We start from the raw sequence: 21,797 nt of genomic DNA on the forward strand, positions 1-21,797 counted from the left end.
TTTAGTATCAGCCAGTGCTTTATTACACAAGCTGTTTATACAGAGTTATAGAGGTGCCTTTCTGTCAGAAGGGCAGCCAATTACGAGCCAGCAGCTTGATCATTTCCAGCCAAACTGTGGCAGTGGTGGTGGCACCTTGATATCTTGACCTTTTTCGAGTTTCTTCTCACAGTCAACTAGGTAATTGACTCCATCAATGACAATCTGGACTAGTTCCACCTATAGCAAGAAAAAAAAAAAGGTAGTAAGAGCTTTAGATAATGCTGTTAATGCAGAAAGAAAAAACTGACTTGTTCTGCAACGATGATCATAGCTGGACCCAAGGAGAGCACAGAGATCACATAGGCTACGTGATACCACAGACATGAACATCTTTACAGACATGGATCAGGACCCTGCATTCCCTTGCAGATCACCATAAGCTCATGTCCTGTCACAATAATTTGTCAGCTTCCTTCGTTGAGGGAAGGATTTCCCACCCACCCTGGCCGGCATGCTGGCTTTGCTGTGATGGTTCATCAAGCCCAGAAGCCACATTTCTGAAAGAAAAGACCGTCATCCCAAATTCATGCTGGCTGTACACCATCTACCACTCCTTTGTTTTCAGCTGAGGTGCTCTTGATTTACACTGGCAGAGATGGGATTAGTTAGCTTCAGGCCCAGAGCAGCATGGTAACTGGCAATTCTGTACGGCTGAGTGCAGTGGTGTCTTTGTAATCTTTTCAAATCGTAGAAGCATACCAGGAGTCTCACTCTTATCAGACTTTCTCCAGGCTCTGGGGCACTGTTAGTGTCACTGTAGCCAGCAAGCTTTGGTTCCAGTTTTTCTTAATTTTCACAAGATGGGCCATTAACAACCTTTAACGGCTTTTGTTAAAACTGAATGCAAAGTCAAAATCCCATTGTCTCTTGATTTCTACAGTCACTGATTTTCAAGGGATTTGTTTTTGCTATGAAGCATGTCAGTGGCTTAGTGGTTTATTTTATTGTCTGTTATAGACCAGCTGTGTTGGGAAATCAGAGGTCTGAATTAGCAGCCTCCAGGAAAACAGAAATTTTGTATTGAGTTTGCATTGACCAGTAATTGAAACAAAACAAAAATACAAACAATTTTATATATAATATAATATATATATTAAATATTGAGCATATAATAATAAGCTCAATAGCTTTTTGCTTTTGAATGTTTCAGTTTGGATCCATAGAAACTTAACTGCTTACTAAAAAAATAAATTAATTTTCAATGTCCTGTCCAATTGCCCCTTAAGGACATATGTAAATAAGGAAGTAAGACCTGACCTGATCTGGCTCTGTCTCTTATACTGTCTGGCTCAACAAACACACATCTGAACTGAAATAACTTCAAAAATGCTTGAGATAAACTCATCATAGACTGCAGCACAGCAGGGGGAATTCAGAGCTGAAATTCACGCTTTTCCCCAGTTGAAGCCCAACTCTCATGTCCTCTGCTCAATTTGACACAGGACATGAGAAGATACTAACAATTTCTCCTGTTATTCTGGAGAGAAAGGACTGACCTCATCCTGTTCACACAGTGTGGAGAAAGTGCAGGACTGTGAATAGTAAAAGGAAAACAACACATTAATCCTGTCTTGTTTTCTGTACCAAATTCCCTTGGTGGATGAGGACACAATCCTTAATGCTCTCCTTGATATTTTGCAGTAGGTCACATTTCTGCTGCCTTCTCATAGCAATTTTCTTTTTTTCTCATTACCATAACAAGAACATTAGGCAAACACTTGATGCACATGTATATTTTTTTGTTCTGTAAGCATCTTCACTGGCTTTAGAAACACAAGCCACCACAGTTCCACTGAGCTGATTTAAGACCAGAGTGAACCCAGTTGAAAGGAAACTGATTTGTATCATTTCAGATCTCTGTAAGAAGTAAGGGATAAAAAAGAGAAGATAAAAGGTTACCTCTGATCGACCCATGCGGTCCAGGTTGGAGATATCATACACATCTGCTACAGCTGCAGTGTCTACACCTCCAGTGCCACGCTTTTGCAGCCTCAGATTCTCCAGGATTTTTGGAAACCTGGGATCCTAGCAGAAGAAACAGATTTGTGCTTACAGCCTTTTAACCTGTGCATTGTGCTGAACTCTTTTAATGCTCTTATCCATGATGACTTCATGTGTATCATGTCCAGATGCGCGGGCAGAGACAGAGTTTTCTCAGTCCATGGATTGCAGCAGGTACATCCAACCTATGGCCTGCAGGCTGCACATGTCTCAGCTGAACCCCTGCTGCATCCTCTGCCCACACCATTGTGGCAGAAGCTCAGCCCCACCAAGCAGCTTGACCTGGCCCTGGCCACATACCCACTGCTCACAACAACCACTCAGCAGTGTATGATCAGCCCTGTCTGGGCTGAAACCAGGACACGAAGTACAATGCAGTGCTGACTCTGTGATGGCATGTAAATGTGTGCACTTTGTTACACTGGCTGAACACAGTCCTCTGAACAATGAAACATATGCAGCCCTGCTTTCTGTTGTGTTATGGTTTTACGATTTTTGTTGTATTATTGATATTCCACATCATAACATCAATAATCAAAACAAAAATCATAAAACCATAACATGTTGTGATAAAGGAATTTGAGAGCGGGCTTCCAAACTGCTAAAAGAAATCATCAGTTTATGTTTGTGACTCCATTTTCAGTGAACAGAAATATACAACCTGTGTATTTTTCAAATGGAATGAACAGAATCAGAGTTTGTCCTATCAAGAAATGTTCTTGTGCTCTTTGTATCTGTTGTAGTTCCCATGGAAATAAATAGGAGGCATGACTTTCAGAGCAACCCATGTATATGCTGCCCAAGACAATTCTTCTTCACTCAGTGCAGCTCAGGCAAGCCAAAAGGTCTGACACCCATGGATTACAGCCTGTCTTTGCACTGCTTTCTGAGCATATTAATTTCTGTAATGAATACAATACTTTGCAGAATAAAAGTTCACTCAGTTAGTCATGCATTATCCTTGGGACCTTGTTACATATCATACTAATATGGAGCCTTTGCAAGCTGTCACTTTGCATTTGTTCCTCTGTAAGTCATTTGTTCCTCTGTGAATCAGAGGAGATGATTTATGTCCCTGGCCTTTTAAATGACTTCTGTACCTTGCCAAGCCTGGGCAGCTTGACATGGACTCCAGCTCGTAAACCAGTTCCCAGGTTGGAAGGGCAGGTCAGAATGTACCCAAGGCGTTCATTCCACATGAATTCCCAGCCTCGTTCTTTAATTAATTTTTCAACCTACAAAGATAAAAAGAGAGAGTGAAAAGAAAGGTTTACATAGATGTCAAGTTCTAAGATATTTCCTCACACCTGAGATGCTTCTCCTAATGTGCCTGTGCTGCTGATGAGCTTCACTAATGCACAAATACATGCCTGATTACAGTTTGCTCCATGCCTGATGGGAACATTTGCATACACCAAATGCCAAGGTCTCCACTGACTAATACAAGCATTTCTTCACTGTCACTAACTTGCAGATTCTTGGTCACTTCATCATAAAGCTCCCTGTTGTGATGGTTTCGTATAGCCTTAGCCCATGAAGTCATATGTTCACCCCAGAATTACGGCTTTTGCAATGCATTTCTAATCTTGGCAAGAATGCAGTTCACAAGCCTCAAAGCTCCAAATGCTATGGAGTGAAAATCAGTCAGTCAAGCAAGCAAACAAACAAATAAGTGGAGCTACAGTGAGTTTTTGCATCAGTTTCTGAATGGTGCCTGATTCTCAGGGGAGGATACTTGAGTTGCATATTCCTAAATGTAAATCTGTTCCTCCACAGTTCAGATGAAGTAGGTGTGACAGGGACCTCAGTGGGGAGAAATGATTGTCTTATGTGAACGTTGTTCCAGTTTTGGAGACAACTATGTCCCTTAGTGTTTCACGTGCTCTGGCAACCCACCCAGGAAGGATGGAAAGGAGTAGCACAGAAAAGCCTTCAGTCACCTCGCCTGTCCCACTGCACCTTTTTATGCTACTTAGCTTCTGGAACTAGGTATAATCCTTTTTCTCAGTTAAAGAAACTCGTTCTGTGTCTGAGCTGCACATGGGGCTAACTAACGCAGCCAGCTTGAAGCCATTCCCAAATTGTCTAAACAGAACTGTTCTAGCCTGTGTACCAACACATGATGGCTGTTTTTGTCTTTAGGAGTAGCTGACTGTTTATTTTCTTAACACTTCAGCTACCAATTTCCTTTTGTTCCCTTCTTTAACTGCTCCAGTGTGTTTTGTTACTTCAGTTTGTTGTCCCTGGAAATGCCAGTTCAGTATGAGCCATGGTAACCAGAGCTGACAACAACCCGATAGCAAACAGGCAGGAAAAACAAATTCAAGTTCCTACCTCTTTTAAGCCACGGCAGAATCTTTCAAACACCCGTTTCATATTGCCGCCTTTCTCCATGGAGATCACTCTGGTATGGTCCTCTTCATTAATCCAGATGAGAAATGTCTTGTCATTGTTATGCCTGGTTGAGAGGAAAAATGTTACTTTAAAACATGAGACAAATGCCATTCTTACTACCCTCACCTTTATCACAGTCTTTCAGGAGTGCAGCAGAGTGACATTGCTCTGTAAAGTGAGGAATGAGACAAGAGGAACGTGACCTCCTTAAGCTGTGGGACCAATGGCATTGAAACTGAGCCTCTGCTGTTCCTGAGGCTGGTGGGAATACTCCCAGAACAAGGACACCTTGTTCTGGGCTCAGCTTTTCTAGGCAAGACAAATTCCAGAATGGAATTCTATACATTTTCTTGCAGGAGAATGGTGTGTTTTTCAATTTCCATTGACATACTTTTCAGTCTTACTGATTTCTTTCCATTCTAACAGATGTTTTACATGTAAAATAAGCCAAGTTGTATTCAACTTGGGATCACTGGATTGTGTCTGCATTGCTGGTACTTTTTCTGTTTGTAGAAACAGCAAAAAATGCCTCAAATTTATCATCTTTTTGGAGCAAGCCTTTTTCTCAGATATGAGGACCAAGAAACAGATCTGAAGTTCATCAGAACAAAAATCCTCATGAATTTCTAACAGGTCATCAGTATACATGAGTGGTCAGGTTTCACAGTGCCTGCTCCTGAGCAGAAAGCGGCTTTAGTTTGTTTCAGTAGTTCTGGATGTGCTGAACACAATCCAGTGTTCCCAGGGCGGAGAACAGATCTCTTTTCTTCCAATATCAAAACTCGACATCTCTAAAAGTCTTGACCCTTACTAGAGCAAGGTGATAATCTAGATGACTTCTCATAGTCCTTTTTGCCTAATTTTTCATAATTAAAACATCTGGTAATCCATAGACATTTGCTAGTGGAGATGCAGATGCAGTGCACAGACACCCCTGTTGTTTTCTTGATAGTGAGCTCTGATTTGGGAGCTATTATTTCATAATATACATAGAAAATATTCTGTTTGTGCACAAAACCTATCAACTGTTGTGAAAGGAGGAACAGATCTAGAAGAAAATGGGAAATTCAGCTTCTGCTGTATCCCATCTTTGCCTAGATTATTTGGAGAGGAAGTGTTACTTTCAGCTCTGTGAGAGGATAAAGCACCCTGTCTATTGGGACAGGGGGCAGGAATTTGTGATGCAGTGTTCTGCAGCTGTTATGGCCAGTGGTTCCCAGTAACAGCTGTTACAGTTGCTTTCCTTTCCTCAGATCTGCTTGTTCCAGGGTGACTGACAAACCTTTCCCCAAATGAAATTTTTAACTTGAAAAAAAGATGGAGATAAAACCTGAAGAAGGAGCCATGCTTATGTAGCAGTGTTGTGCTGATATTATTAGGGGATTTATGAAAATATTCTATGTGTGTAAAGGTGTTACTCATTCCATTGCTCTTTCTTAGATACATATATATTTTAATTAAGCAAGAAAACTTCTTTTAAAAAGCAACTGAATATGAGTATCAGGACAGCATGGCTGCAAGGCTAATACAAGCAAGGGGAATAGTAATACAATCTTTAAAACACAGCAGATGCCACACAACATACCAGATTCCTCTGGCATCCGGCCAGTCACGAGCCATCCCAGCACATGTCAGCAAAGGGGACACTGGCTTGTCAAAGAGAAAGTGATCCTGGCCACAGAAATGGGTCCACAGAGAGAGAAAGAGAGAGAGAGAAAAGAGAACAAAATTCAGGTTTATTCAGGGAAGCATATGATGTTGTATCAGTACATTTTACATGAAGGCAATCAATGTACAAGTAAATGACATAGCGTACCCTGTGGATCTGGTTCATTCTGGAAGCTTAAAACATACTACTCAGGTGAATTTTCCTGAATCTTGCAGGCTCTTGATGGTATTGGCAGTCTGAGTGTTTTCCCAAAGCACTTCTTGTAGGAGAAGGTAATTAGCCCTTACAGTCTGCAGAATATTCAATGCTAGTTTTGAAAAGAGGTAGCCCTATGGTGGGCTCAGCCTCTAGCATCACAGCCTTGTGTAGCTCCTCAGCAGTGATGCTGCTTCCAGTGTTAATAAACTTAGCACTCAGTGTGCCTCCAACTTGTCATATTTCAATTTTCTTTTAACTGGGATGTCTGTTTGTTCCAAAGCAGGTAAGATTTTAATGTGTGTGCTGAAAAAAAATATTAGTTCTCAATTCCTCAAACACTGCCTTGTCACATATTGTATGTGGTTGATATTTTTTTTCCCCAGAGTTTAATTAAGATTAATATTGAGGCTATCCAGGATAAATACAACATGGTATACAGGCTAATAAACTTCATTTTCTTTTCTCCCTTAGTGGAGGGTTTTAGGCTTCCATGTCTGAATGCTCTGTGATAGGGACAGTGCAGACTTAGTTTAATCATGCAGGAGAAAACTGATATAGAGTTCCATAGAAATAAAACATTTATTTCCTCTGCCTGCCCTATTCTGCACTTATGCCTGAGAGAAAAGTCATCCTTTTCAGGTAAGCAGCTGAGTGTCATTACTTTCCCATACATGCCAATAGCCCAAATCTTCAATGCCTTCTGTCCTGAGTGCACTGATTTGGTCCTACAGAGATCAAGCAGTGCCTGCTGAACACTTGCAGCAAGCTCTAAGTACACCTTGGAGTTTTGAGGTCCTAAAGTACTCTAGGGAGCAGGCAGTGTTGTGAGCTCAAGATGAAACCTGGGGTCACAACATTCAATCCCCTGATTTTTATAAACTTACACTACTGGAAAAGCTAGCAAAATAAGACAAAATGTTGAATGAATGAACCTATTCCACTTCCCCAAAAACTTAACCTTAAACTTCAAAGTAATTTTATTTTCCACAGCCCTGTTTTGATCTCTGCTTTCTGAAGAGCTTTCTCCTGTTGAAAAGAGCAATGGAGTAAAGCCCAGAAAGGTAACTAACATCTTGTCAATAAACCTGTCACCAAGAACATTAAATAAAAAACATTTCTGACCTTACATAAATTCATAACTCCTGGCTAATCCAGACTATGACACCTGATTGTAGGGCTATAAATAGTTATGCTACTTCATCAGCTGCCTTTGGGTTGATGTAATGAATGACTGTGTCATAAGTATAACTGGCAGGGTACAGAGCTTCCTTTGGATATTTCAAATTCACATTCTATATTTGTGTTGCTTTGTTTTGTTTTTATTTTTATTTATAAATGGGTTTTCAAGATGATATGCCAGGTTAGCCCTTGGAAACTTTGACCACCTCAGAACAATGACATATGGTGACCAAATCTGTAGTGAAAATCTTTATGTTTCCATCTGTATGACAATGAAAATTTATTTTGACATTTCAAGTCCATATGCATGTTTATAAGACTGGGAAAAGGCCATCAGCATGCATTGGGCTACAATGATTCTGGAGAAACTAGAATTCATGTAGTTTTAATTATAGCCAAAAGCCCCAACCCTGACAGTCTGGAATGCAAATAATATGTAATGCTTTAATATGTAACATTTTTAGTTAAAGTGGTTATTAATATAGGAAATATCAATCTTTGATCAAGAAAATGATCAAAGGAAAGTCCTGAATTTACTCATTATTTGTCCAAAGAGGTGGCAACAGCAGACAGATGTATTTGGTTCGACACAGAGCTTGGTATCTGAAATATACGTACACATACCTACACATGTGTACATTGCTACACTGTGTATAGCCAAAACACAGACCCTGGATAATTTGCTATTATGTTAAAAATATTGGTAGGCCAATAACCACTGGATTAGCACTGCGCTTATCATCCTTAACTACACAGGAAGGCATGTACCCTAAAGGAAGGTGAAGATAAAAATAAACAAGGGTAAGTGTAGACAGTGACAGCTCTGGAGCTATACTTACATCAATAAGCTGCTGCTGATCCCTCTCAGACATGTTGGTCAGGCTGTAGTACTTTCCAGCAAGGTCTCCTTTCAGCCCAGAGAGGGCAGTGACCACGATGTTTTCCACCTCTCTCCTCTCAGCCCTGGTGCAGGCAGGAGGAAGGCTCAGGCCACGGATGCTGCGGCCAGTGCGCACACGTGATGAGAGGACATAGCGCTCATCAAATTGGCCATAGGTGATCTGAAGGAAGAATGTGGGGTTTTATGGTTCGTACATGGTGTTGTGCTCCACTGTTAAAAGAAAAATTCCATCCTACAAAATGAGGGACATCCTTCTACTTGGGGATCTTGACCTAGGGGGTGTCAGAGTAACCAAACGGTCCTCAACCGTGGAGGGAAGACTACAGCAGCAATACTATAATTCTGAGGATCCGCCCTGATCTTTTTCCCTTATTATTTTGTTTCTGTCTTACCTTGGATGCATCCAGATCAGTGTGATGCTTCATTGTACGTGGATCATAGCCGTTATGTCTTGCTTTAATGACAGGGTCAAAAATCTCAGCAAACACCTATGGAAGTCAGAAAAATCTACTGTGAGCTCGCAGCACCACAGAAACAGTCAAAAGCATGAGCCTCAGCCACAGGAGAAACACTTTGGCATAGACAAACAGGAAACTTTGCAAATGTGGTACATATGAAAAGATCATTTTGTCCTAGACAGTGCTCTGTAGCAATTGCTGATCTTCACAGCAAAATGAAGGTGTAAATTGCAGATTACAAGCCTGCTTTGTCTACCACTGATAGGTATGGCATGTGGTGACAACCAGAATATACAGAGTATCTTGGCAGCTTGCCTCCTGCTTTTAGGTCATGCAGCACCAACAGCATGGTCCTTGCTAGAGTCACATGTGCCAGCTGCAGCCACAACCACACCTTCATTCAGTTGTGGGTCAGCAGCCACAGGAGCTTTTGAGAGCAGCCACCACATCTAAAGGAAAAAACTGAACTGCAGGAGCTGATAACCCAGAATGCCAGATGTCTCAATCCATCTTCCATGGCCCAGCTGTTAAGAGACTGCATAATAATGGGTAACATTTTGTGGTAGGCTGAAGGAAGCAGGCTGCAGAGGTCGAGAAAAATAAGAATTTTCTTCTTCTTTCCTATTCTTCTTACTAATGCAGTGTTAAATAAACCCGTCCATCTTAATGCTATTTTCTTCTTTTGTCATGGTCCAATAGCTGTAGCTTAAAGGTGTCTGGCAGTTCCCAGAAGACATTTTCATTTCATTTCATTTCTGCCTTAGGTGTTCTACAATACAATTTACACATTACCTTCATTTTGTGTGTCTCAGGGTTGCATAGTTTTGCCATAAACTAAGTTTAGTAGAAGGAAGAAGGGCAGCTGCTGGAGGCGGGTAGAATATTGCTGTACAGCAGCTGCACTTTATTGGCTTTCTCTGCAATAGAGAGGGCACCTGTAGCAATGCCTCTTGTGTGTGCATTTTCTAATGTACAAGAGTAGGCAAAACACTGTCTTTATAAACATGGCTTGCCTCTCATGTACTCTCTGAAACATTATTTATCTTAAGAGTGCATACTCTGCCAGAAAGTTCATTAAAGCTACACTGTTCAACTATTGACCATAAGAACAGCAACAAACACAGTAATTTTATGAAAGCAGTTTACCTCATAGGATTCTTCATCACCTGCAACCATGCCAACAGTCTTAATGAAAGGGTGGCCAGGGTTGTCCACCCCAGTTTGGATGCACTGGTCAAGGCTGTAGCCACTGGGAGTCAGCTTGTCCCTTAGTTTAGCATAAATGGCTGGGGTGAGACACTCAGCCATGCAGTTGTTGTGCTTGCGAAGATCTGGATAGTCTGCACTAAAGATTAAAAAAAAAACAAAAACATCCCAAGGAATTAATACTGTAACTTTAAGCAGTAATCCTTGCCAGTTCACAACATTATTAAAGGGTTCATGATGTATGAAGTATACTGCATGATTTGAAAGTAAAATTAGTTCTTTTTTTATACATTGCAACAAGTTTTAGGAGGGGAGGAACATTCGGGTCACTCCAAATGCCCCAAACTGTGCACAGATGAACACATTGAATTGCAGCTTTCTGCTACCTGGGGCAGCCACAAAATAGATCCTGATGAGCTTTGAAAGTGTACTAAACCCCATCAAGTCCCTGCTGAGACACTCCTAGTCAGAAATAAATAAGCTCTAACATTGTTTTGTTAGGTAGGAAGGGAATTAAGTGTAGCTGAAAAAGGGTTTGTAATTTTAAGACAAGGTACTTCCACAGCTGTATGGATATCAGTGGGACTGTCTGGTCTCTGTCAGTTGGGAAGCAAACTCATCCACAGTCTCTGCTGTTTCTGTACTTGTATTATTATTGTTTATGTAAAGCTGAACCATATTCTAAGCCAGGGAAAATCATAGAATAATAGAATTTTTGAGTGGTTTGGGTTGGAAAGGGTCTTAATGCCCACCCAGTCCCAACCCCAGCTATGGGCTGATTGTCCCTTGTCAGTTGAGGCTGCCCAGGGCCCCATCCAATGTGGTCTTGTGTACCTCCAGGGATGGGGCACCCACAGCTTCTCTGGGCAACTGTGCCACACTGCCTGTGCACTCTCATTAGGGAGAATTTCCTCCTAACATATAACTCAAATCTCTCCTCTTTCATTTTGAAGCCATTACCCTTCATCCTGTTACTCCCTGACACACAGTCACTCTTCAGCTTTCCTGTAGGACCCCTTTGGGTACTGGTAGGCCACAATGAGGTCCCTCAAAAACCTTTTCTTCTCCAAGCTTCACAACCTAAACTTTCTCAATCTCTTTGCACAAGAGAGGTGCTCCAGCCCCCTCATAGCTCTTCTCTAGACTTGTTCCAACAAGTCCATGATCTTAGGCTGTGTGCCCCAGAGCTGAACACAGTACTCCAGGTTGGATCTCACAAGGCCAGAGTAGAAGGAGAGAGTCACTGTTAGCACTTCTTTTGATGCAGCCCAGGATATGGTTTTCTTTGTGGGTTGCAAGCATACAGTGCTGGCTTCTGTTGAGCTTTTCAGCAATCACAGGTTCTTCTCTGTGCTAGCCTCAATCCATTCTTCACCCAGAAGATTCACACTTGGGATTGCTCCAACATAGGTGCAGCACCTCTCAAGCTTGTCAGTGCCTCTCTGGAAGGTATCACTTCTTTCAAGCATTTTAATTGCATCACTCAACTCAGTGTTCTCCATAAAATGAAGATATTATGCTTATTAAGGCATTTTTGCAATCAAATCAGACCCCACCTACCTTGTAACCTTTTGTCTGATACATTTTTTTTCTATTAGGATTTATTTTAACTAATATCTTATCCATTAATTAGGAAAAGGAGCCTGGCAGAGCCTGTTTGCTATAGTTTTTCACAAACATCACCAGCAAAGTCAACCTGTACATTAAGGTCTGTAGCTAGTTTCTAATTGTCAGCCAACCAGTTTGCAACAGAATTAGGAATATTTCAAATGCTTTAGTTACATGGTGGAACTTTTTGCTACTTGAATGATGTAAGTATGCTCGCAGTTCCTAATGGTAGATAGAGTCTGTACAGTCAGCCAGTCCCATCAGTGCTGTATAGCTGATGTGATAAAACAGGACTAATTTAGTGTTTCACCAGAAATTTGAAGTATTTCATAGGCTTGTCACTGTTTGGCAATGTGTTTTTTGAGTGCTGATACTATCACACACCCCTGCTTTCTTGTCTTGAGAGTCACTGTTGGTGTAAAACTGAGGTGACCAGCAAAGGGTGTTGTTTGTCAGGTTGTCAGTCCTCAGGCACACAGACAGCAAGGCTGCATGAGGACTCTGCCGCTCTGATGAGGATCTTCCTCCTCCACGGAGCTCACCGTGATGCCTAGCCTATTGGCACCCACCTGGGAGGGAAGAGCTTCCTCTTCACTTGTGTGGCCTTCACATTTTGCTGGTTGAGGAGGTACCCAGTGGTGAGAATCCCTGTGCCCGCCGCTGCAAAAAGTGCAGCAGTGGCACGGCCAGCCAGGAGACGACCAAAGGTTGCAGCCATCCCTCTTGGAAGATGCGATCTCTGGAAGAGAAAGCAGCCCCACATCAACTCAAAGCCCTCTCACAGTCTGCATCAATTTTAACAGTATCACTGTAAAAGAAGCAATTTACTTTTATTGTAGGTTTGTACTGTAATAGTGTGTTCAGATAAATGGTTAGTGTTTGCCGTGTTTCTCTAGCTATGTAGCATTATTGAATCCAAGAATTATCTAGACTGGAAAGATTCCTTTAGTAGAGCTGGAAATCAGTTGGATTTTAGTTCTGTATTGAGCACACAAATCTAAACCAGTGTATTTTTTTTTTTCATGACTTATGGCTTTAATTAAATTCTTTAGTTTGCTCCATAGCCACAAAACATTATCTGGAGACATCTTGTCGATGACCAGTGGGTACAGTAAGGTACACGTGATGGGTTGTGACAGTAATGAATTTCCTTACAGCGCTGTCACTTACAGAACCCCTGTGCCTTTTCTGCATTCCCTTGACCTGTTAAACACTGTGCTTTTTCTCCCATAGGACTAAAGTTGGAGTAGGCTAGAAATCACCACAGGAAGGAGTGTTCAGCATGCTTGAAAAAAAAGCCCTGACTGGCATTGGAATGGGGATAGAAGTCAACTCTTCACTATCTTTTCCAATGTACAGCACATTCCATCAAATAGGAGCAAAAATCAAAACAAAGGTAGGCAGCTCTGTACAACAGAGGTCATGGACTCTTCAATGACTTCTTCAAGCCTCAAGGTGCAGAAGCACACTACAGATAAGAGTTTCTGACTCCCAGTCTCTCAAGAAATGGAGACCTGTCTTCCTTCAAGACAAAGGGAGACACTCCTTTGTCTTTACACCGTGTGTCCTGCACAGATATCTAGAATAAGGACAGATGTGATGGGTATTTGAGTCTGTAGTGAGATTATCCAGGCTTTATATACCTCTTAGGAATCTGAGTGCCCTATTTTTTCACGATTCCCAGCAACACGTTCAGAGCTCAGCCTTGAGTTTGGGATTAAGTTTGCAGCACAAGTGATATCTCAGTCTAGCAGAGAAACTCGCATGTTCTGGAACTCTGAGGAAGAGAGTGCAGTTTTTTTTCTTCCCAGAATCAGAATGCAACTGATTCTGCATTTTTGCAAGTGACTGGGTTGCTGAGAAGGTGTATGTTCTGCTTAAATCAGTAACACAAATTTCAGGTTGTGTTGACGAAGGAAACTTCTTCAAAAGGGGCTCTGACAAGTCCTGCTTGGGAAATTTACATGGAGGAGTTCCAGGAAGACATGCTGCTGTTGTTTTGTCAAGGCTTTATAAATGCAGTTTGTATAATCTCTTCATAATTTTTTCATATGAAGCTAAACACCTCAAAGCACTTGGTTTTCTTTTCAGTGAGCACAGCTTTCCAGCAGGCCAATTCCCTTTAGGCTCTGTGTGGGAGCCCCTCTGACCTGCTCCATCAATGCCTTCATTTTGGTGAGAGCTGCAGGACAGGCTCTCACAGCTATTCTAAAAACAAAGTGAGATGTGGCAGGACTGGAAATCAAAACCAAGTATTTGTGGTAGAGATTTTTGCACTTCTTTTCTGTCCTTTTATTTAGCAGATGGTTCTTGCAACTTTTTGCAGTGCAGCTTCTGTATGTAGCCCATGCTCTGGAAATATTTGCTTGTGACTAATTTGAGGAGAACTAGTGCTATCCCTCAGTGTCTCAGAAACAATGATGTATTTTCATAACAACGGTATGTACTTATAGTTCCACTTCACACATGCCTTCCTTACTGCATGGAATTGGCCTACAGTCAAAATGTTTCCCTGAAAACCCAAAGTTTGTGCCTATGTCCCTTTGCAGATGGTGACCCCATCCCTCCAGCAGCCCCAGGCACACATCAGGTGTGAGTCTTTTTGGTTCCTTCTGAATACTGCATCACTTCAAGGGACCAATCCAATCCACTTAATCCAATCTTATTAAACCATAGGAATTGCATGAGGGGTGTATTTAGATGGCCACGTGAGTGTGTGTTGGTGCACTGTTTTGGACCATGTTGTCATCCACCAAGTATTCCTGTTCCCCACGACACTCTTTCTTTTCTGGGTCATGGAAAAGACTCCCACTCCCCAAGGCAGCCTCTTATTTACCTTACAGATGCTTCTCTGAGAGCTCCTAAAGCCTCCAACACTGGAGATGCCACAGTATGTGTAGGAGAACTACCTAAAAAAAAAAAAGTTATTGTTTAAAATTGTCAACCTGCACACCTGTTGGTACAAATTCAGCCCAGTATGTCACCTCATAACATTTTCCTCCCCAGACTATACAGTGCTTTGAGCAGTTTGTTTACTGTCTGAAAAGGCCATGGCCATTTCAGCCCTTGGGAGGCATTGGTGTGGCACTGCTGTGCAGGGACTGCTGCTGGTGGCTGGTGAATGTGAAGGGACTGGCAGAGCAAGAAAGCTGGATTTTTGTGTCAGAGAGGACAGTACCTTCTGGGGTGCTGTGGAAAGAGGTCTACAGTGTTTTCTATCAAATCTCCTAATTGGATAAATAGGATTTGCCGTTAGGGAGGGCTGTTGTTCTGAGTATAAATGCACATGCATAACACTGCAGAACCAACCAAACCCAGGCTGTGTGTTACATGGGCAGTCCACATGTAATAATGGCAGCACAACTTGACTGACTCAAGAACCTGGTGGGCAACTTCAGCAGTCAGCTCTGAAAGTTGAGTTTTTAAACAATGAGGGTACACAGTGAGAAGAACTCTTCACTTGGTAAGAAACAAAGACATTTTGTCTTGTTTGCACTTATTTTCTCCTTTAGAAATAGCATGGTGTCTAAATAATTCAGTTGTCAGGTCTATCCCCTGGTAGAACTGAGCACTGTCCCAAGCTGCTGTGGTGCAGGAAGGAGGCACCAGTGTCTGGAGAAGGTCCATCAGACAGGAGGAGAAAGCAAAGCGGCTCATCAGCCTGATGTACGAATAAACACAGCCCTTGACTTGTTTCTCACCTGCCTATGCTCATCAGTTACTGTCACTGGTTTTTGCTATAAAATTTGTCAGCTTCTTATAGAGATTTCTCCTAAATATTTGCTTTATGTGTAGCTACACAGTGACTTGCTCTCTTTTTATGTCTTGCATCACTGCTTTATCATATTTTCACATTAATCACTTAGGGTTTGATGTTCCCTGGTGTGGATTGGGCTTAGAGGAGCACAAGAACAGTTTCTGATATGGACACTGGCACAGGATGAGGCCTAGCTTGACAGTGGGCTTCTGCAACAGCAGGCACCAGCTTAGCTGAACTCACTGCACATCCATCCTTTTTTTTCACTGATTAATTTTGCTTTCCCCATAAGTGGGAATGCTATCCAGGAAGCAGAAGAGCTTGAATAATAAGACATAATAATAATAATAATAAGGTAGAATAATTATATTTTTAATTAGTTTCCAATAATCATTTACAGATTTCCACTTTAGTTTATAATTGCACCAGCAATGCACAAGCTTTGGGTTCTTTCCATGCACCATAAACCAGATGTAAATTTGGACTTTATTTTAGTAACACATAGGACAGAATGAGGTGCATCTGAACAAGCTCTGGATGTTTCTTCCTCAGTTTCCAGACAATGTATAATTTTTATGGTTCTGTACACAACTACTGAGGTACAATACTGACTAATATTATTTTGTGTATTTCAAAACAAATTTTAGAATTCGTAACATGAGGCTCCATGTATATGCCACTCAGATAGTTCTCAGACAGTAACAACACTGGCTTTGCCTCACAGAATCATGGAATCATCAAGGTTGGAAAAGACCACTAAGATCATCCAGTCCAACTGTCACACATCCCTGCCATGCCCACGAACCATGTCCCTCAGTGCCATATCTGCATGTCTGTCTAACACATCCATGGACAGAGACTCCACCACCTCCCTGGGCAGCCTGTTCCAATGCATCACCACACTTTCTAAGTTGTTTTTCCTAGTATTCAACCATGACAACATGTGGAGAAGTCTTTTGTATCCCTCTGGGACTACTCATGCCTTTGGCCCAAGGATAGAGTCCTGATGCGTGGACTCTGTCATGGGCAACCACAGATCCTCTGAAGCTTTGCTTCCAAGGTCACTGGGACTTAACTGGGTATGCAAAAACACTGTTCTACAGCAGAGAAGAAACAGAGCAATTCACTCAAACATTCTGTCTCCATATTTTCCATGTAACATGTTAATCCCTACGGTGAACAGTTTAATTCAATTGTTACAAGCCTTCTTGAGAGCATAAGCAGTGATTGTGAGGGGGAATGCAGTATTGGCACAGAGTAACAGGCATGAAACCATGCAGCACATATCACTCATTGTCTCCAAACCCAAGTTTTCTTCACAGCTGAGCAGAATTGGTCCAATTTCCTGCACATAAGCACCACACAGGGTAAATGAATTCACACAGAGTGTAGACTCAGAACAGAAGCTAGCTGCAAGATACTGCAGAAGTCACTGCTGCAGTGCTGGTGCTGGAGGGGAAACAAGTGTCATTTCAGGAGCTGGGACCACTGGTGACCAAAGAATGAATGTTGGGGTGAAGAAATCTGGAGAGTGCCTATTTCAGGGCCTTGAACCAGAAACCATTCTTTGTTGTGATGCACCTAGACTAGTGCCTCTGCTAAAGGTGAGGGTCCATTCCCAAAAGAAGTATGGCTTTCACAGACCAGATCCCAAGCCAATATTAAAATATAGTAATCACATCTGATCACATCCATGCTACAGCTCCTATTGTTGCTGGGGCCCGAGGCTGCAGAGCACCCCTTGAGTTGTGCTGATGGTCAGCCACACTGTGCCCAGCTCCCAGCAGGTCATCTTGCACATGGCCGCCTTGTGTCCAGCACACAGGTGAAGCTTCTGGAAACTTGAGAGGAGTGTCAATTACGGATGATGCACAAAGCATCTTGTTTGCCTCTAAGGAATTTACAAACTTTAATACTGTTTTAAATATAGACAAATTGATGTCTTTGCTATTAACCCCTTACTTTCTTGAACTTCTAAAGAGGAAGCATCTGCTCTGTTTACTCCTGCTCTGTTTATCCCTTACTTCACAGCGGGCAGCACGTGCGCAGGCAGCCGGGAAGGGAAGAAGGTGCAAGGGTTACAGCAACAGTGACATTTCCAGAAATAGAACAAGATTAAATGTTTGGACGGGTGGTGGGTGGTATTACTTGCCACACCATGTGACCCCGAGCGACATTTCAGAGGAATTGCAGAGTCGTAGCCAAAGTTCATGCAGGTAATGTATATGTGCCTCTCAAACTGCTAAGCTGCTGGGTCGCGCTGACACGGTGGGGAGCAGAAAGTTCACACAGCGGAGATGGGCATCAGCAGAGGTGGTCTGTTATTTCTGAGAAGCTATGCCTTTGAGTTATCCCTAGCTAAAGCTTGCAGATGCCAGGGAAGGGTTGCTCTGCCCTTCTATGGACATTGTGGGCACCTCCAAAACTTCTGCAATAAATGTCACAAGTGACTAAATGCAGGAGACACCATTTTTAGATGCTCAGAAAACAGCTGACGTTGCTCTTCATTTGCTGCCTCACTCTACTTGCTCGGAGCATGAGATATAAATTAAAACATTAAATCTTTATCAGCAGTATCAGAGGTGTTTTTACCCCGTTTCCCATTGCACTTGGCCTTTCTGACCAAGGAGGGCTTAAGTTTGGATGTCCAGAGTGCAGAAACAGCAGCGGTGCAGGCATCTTCCTGACTGCACCTCACCACAGCACACACCACCTCTACAGAAAATGAGCAACAGTTCAGCCTTTCCACTCCTAATTCCACAGCCCTGTGAGCGAGTATAGAAATCTCATCATCCCAGTGAAATGAAACAAAAAGCACACCTCAATCCATTGCTATAAACAGAGGAGATACAGAAAAGCTGTGTCCCTTGTCTGGCATGCATCTTGCTGGCCCGGGCACACAGCACTGTGTGCAGGAGGACTCTCCTCGTGCCCCTTTTGGTGGGACTGGGCACAAACCCTGCACATCATTGGGCCCCTTCTGAGCAGTCAGACACTACTGCACAACATAAGCTCACCACACAGAGCTGCATCCCGCCCACAAACCACTCCTAGAGCTATCGTGTTCCCTGAACTGCTGTTACACATCGGAGGAGCTGATTTTGCCCTTCTTCAAAACCGGCACCGAAGGGCTAGCCCCTGCAGCAGCTGCACGGTGTGCTGATGCATTTCCTCCTGCACCGAAGAGCTGTGTGGATTGATAAACTATCATTGCGTTACGCTGTGTCCTGCGGCGCTTCCGATGGATGGGGCAGCCCTCGTGCCAGGAACAACTGCGAGAGAAGCAATGCCGTTAGTGGGACTGACCTTGCAGCCGAAGGGAGAGGTCCTGCTGCCTGCAGCGAGCCCGGCGTGTGAGGGGAGCCACGAGCTGGGGCTGAGAGAAGTCCAGGTAATATGAGAGGGACAGAATGAGGTGAGGGAAGGGAAAATAATTGTGGTGGCCAATCCTATAATGCCTCGGTTACTTGAATGACATTTTGCTCAGAAGGATGCCCTTGGGGAATGGAGCAGGATGTGGCAGAAGGGTGTGTGTGATCTAGATGACAGCACACACTCCTCAGACAGGCAGGACCACAGCCTCAGCCAAGGGGCCCAGAGAAGAGCCTTTGAGCCAGACCTCTCACCTGGCCTGCCTAGAACACTGCCAACCACATAGTGTGGTTGAGATGATATCACAATGCCTAGAACACAGCAACCACATAGTGTGGTTGAGATGACATCACAATGCCTTGAACACAGCAACCACATAGTGTGGTTGAGATGACATCACAATGCCTTGAACCCAGCAACCACATAGTGTGGTTGAGATGACATCACAATGCCTTGAACACAGCAACCACATAGTGTGGTTGAGATGACATCACAATGCCTTGAACCCAGCAACCACATAGTGTGGTTGAGATGACATCACAATGCCTTGAACACAGCAACCACATAGTGTGGTTGAGATGACATCACAATGTGGGTGACAAGACACAACAGAAAGCATTCTTTTTTCAATCCTTTTCATCCACCACAATAATTTTTGGCTCTTCATAAATGTCCATAAATGTGAAATTCGAAGGTGCTGTTGTAAAAGAAGCACTAAGCCTCCAATTTGGAGTTACTACAAAGTGGTGAAGTACTAGAAGAAGTAAGCACATGAAAGAGGGAATAGACCATTGCACTGGCCCAGTTATTTTCTCATTGGTGCTCAGCATTTTGTAAGGCTGGCAGAGAAACAAAGGGGTGAATAGCAGCTTTTTAAAAAGTCCAACACTTAAAAACATATATATTTCCATTGCGTGTTTAATATTTCTTGAATTATGCCAGGCAATTTCCTAAAATCAAATCTCAGCTTTTTGAAGCTTGATAAAATGTAGAGATTGCATCCCAAAAATATCGTAGCTTGTTCAGGTCAATGAGAACCATGCATTCTTGCCATAACCATAACTAAACCAGCCACCCCACAGCATTGCACCTGGACTGCCCAGCACGTGGAGCACCCCCTCTTTAACACACCTGCTTTCTATCAGACCAGCACAGTGTTTCTGGTTTTGATAGAAAAGAAAACCAACAAAAACCCAGTGAAGGATCTCCTGTGGTAACATGAGCACAGAAAAAGAAGCATAACAAATCCACTGCAGTGCAAGAACTGGCAAACAAAACGGAAAGACTCTTCCTTCTGCACTCAGCAAGAGCGCCTTGGTGATTGCATCACTTCTGCTCTGGCAATGAGCCCCCATCTGCAAGCAGCACAAAGCTCTGTGTGCTGATGTCTCTGTGCTGGCTGCAACCATTCTGCCAGCAAGGCAGACTGAAGCTTATACCTCATTTTAAATGTTTGCCTTTTCTCATGAAGCCCTTGAAGTCACAAAGATCTCCCCCTCAAAGTAGCTGACACCATGAACATAAGCACCTTTGTGACATACTCCAATGTCTAAGCCATTTATTAGAGCCTGGCAGGACAGAAGATGCAAACGAACCTCAGGCTTCTAACAAACTTCACAAGCAGTGAAGGCAGTGTTAGTAAGTTCCCTTGCAGTTTCCAAAGAGTGCATCACTCAGTACTTGATAGCTTTGTCCTTCGAGCTGTTTTCTGAGGAACTCAGCTACAGAAGCAGTTGGAATGCTAAGAACCACCTGTAAATGATATCCTATTTTCATCTCTATCTAACCTCAGTATTTATGTGAAACCTCCCAGTTAAGATGCTACCTTGGTTTCTGTGCTTGTGCTGGTGAGGTAGCAGTAGGTGAGTGAAAATTCTACTGCTAGTCATATTAATGCCATCTGTCCCTGTTGCACGGAGTTCAGCTGAAATTCAGCTGTAATTTGTGCCCTATTTGAGGATTTTTGTGTGGAAGCTGTTGGACAGAGAATCTACCCATACAGATGACAAGTAAGGACATTTTGTTTTATGAGAAGGCATTCCAAATTAGCACATTTCTTTCAATGAAAATTCCTATAAAGTCAGATTTCCATATATGTGAGAAATAACTTTCAAGTCATGAAAGCAACCATGACAGAAATTGTAAGCTGTTGCTTATTACAGAGACCGAGTAAGGAATTATAGGATGCTAAGTTTGTGGTGAAGAGCTTGCAAGGACACATCATTATTACCTCTCCTGCTGCTGGAGTCAGAGTCCCAGTGTCACGCAGCTGCAGAGAGCCCGTCCTCACACTGCTGTCAAAAGCTAGCAGTCAGCCTGCCCCAGTGCAATAAGAATCACTGGTCTTTATTTGTTCAGATTCCTAAGGCAGTCATATGACAACACAGTGAAGCACACAATCTTGGGAAGAAATATTCTTGAATACCACATGATTACCAAACATCTTATTTAGATTGCGGAAGTTCATTATCCACTTGCAATTTGCAATTGCAATTTACTGAGTTCTCAAACAAAAAAAAAAATTCTGTTTTGAGGTGGCAAAAAACATTTATATCCCATCGAAGTTGATGGAATTTAAGCAAGTGCTTGGTGCTAAACACGAACAAAAATTTTCCATTGACCAGGTGCTCAAGTAGGCACAGAGCAGTCCTCCTACAGCTGTGGCTGCTCAGCTTACTTTTAAGTGCTAAAACATGTCTGCTCAATAAGAAGTTGAGCAGAATCCAGCCAACTAGTTAAAAATAACCCCAGTTATTTAAAGTTACTAAAGTTGCGCTCAACAGGACATCCACCACGTTCTATATGAAAGGTACTCTATAATTAGCAAAGTGTTTTCTGGTCTGAGAGGAGAAAGGACATTTCTAGAAGTGAGCCTGACCTATGGGAAAGTAGGAATATCCGTGATCCTTACAAGAGAATCATGTGACTGTCTAAAAATTGACCATGCTATTTTTTGCCACAGACTGCATGGCAGAGTTCTACAATGCATGTGTTTGGACCAGAGCTGAAAGA

The 21,797-nt window shown here is 42.6% G+C and overlaps 1 protein-coding gene across 1 annotated transcript; it reads right to left on the minus strand.

The window, feature by feature from the left end:
* On the minus strand, positions 1 to 18,779 carry CKMT2 (creatine kinase, mitochondrial 2). Its single transcript, XM_065745181.1, has 11 exons — positions 18,720 to 18,779; positions 14,493 to 14,565; positions 12,226 to 12,395; positions 9,989 to 10,187; positions 8,777 to 8,872; positions 8,323 to 8,544; positions 6,023 to 6,108; positions 4,378 to 4,501; positions 3,144 to 3,278; positions 1,942 to 2,067; positions 1 to 219 (listed from the first exon to the last, which is right to left on the minus strand). Exons 3-11 carry the CDS (start codon positions 12,372 to 12,374, stop codon positions 100 to 102), a joined length of 1,257 nt encoding a protein of 418 aa, XP_065601253.1. The 5' UTR covers positions 12,375 to 12,395; positions 14,493 to 14,565; positions 18,720 to 18,779; the 3' UTR covers positions 1 to 99.
* Between the last annotated feature and the right edge of the window lie 3,018 nt (positions 18,780 to 21,797).

Source organism: Cyrtonyx montezumae, unplaced genomic scaffold, assembly GCF_038088225.1.
Source record: "Cyrtonyx montezumae isolate F1298 unplaced genomic scaffold, pur_monq_1.0 scaffold_34, whole genome shotgun sequence".
Classification (NCBI taxonomy): Eukaryota; Metazoa; Chordata; class Aves; order Galliformes; family Odontophoridae; genus Cyrtonyx; species Cyrtonyx montezumae.

Coding starts and splice junctions, on each gene's coding strand:
- CKMT2 (XM_065745181.1), bottom strand. CDS start 12,374: ATGGCTGCAACCTTTGGTCGTCTCCTGGCTGGCCGTGCCACTGCTGCA. Junction 8,873..9,988: donor GTGATGAAGAATCCTATGAG/GTAAACTGCTTT, acceptor TGACTTCCATAG/GTGTTTGCTGAGATTTTTGA. Junction 8,545..8,776: donor CTGATCTGGATGCATCCAAG/GTAAGACAGAAA, acceptor TTCTTCCTTCAG/ATCACCTATGGCCAATTTGA.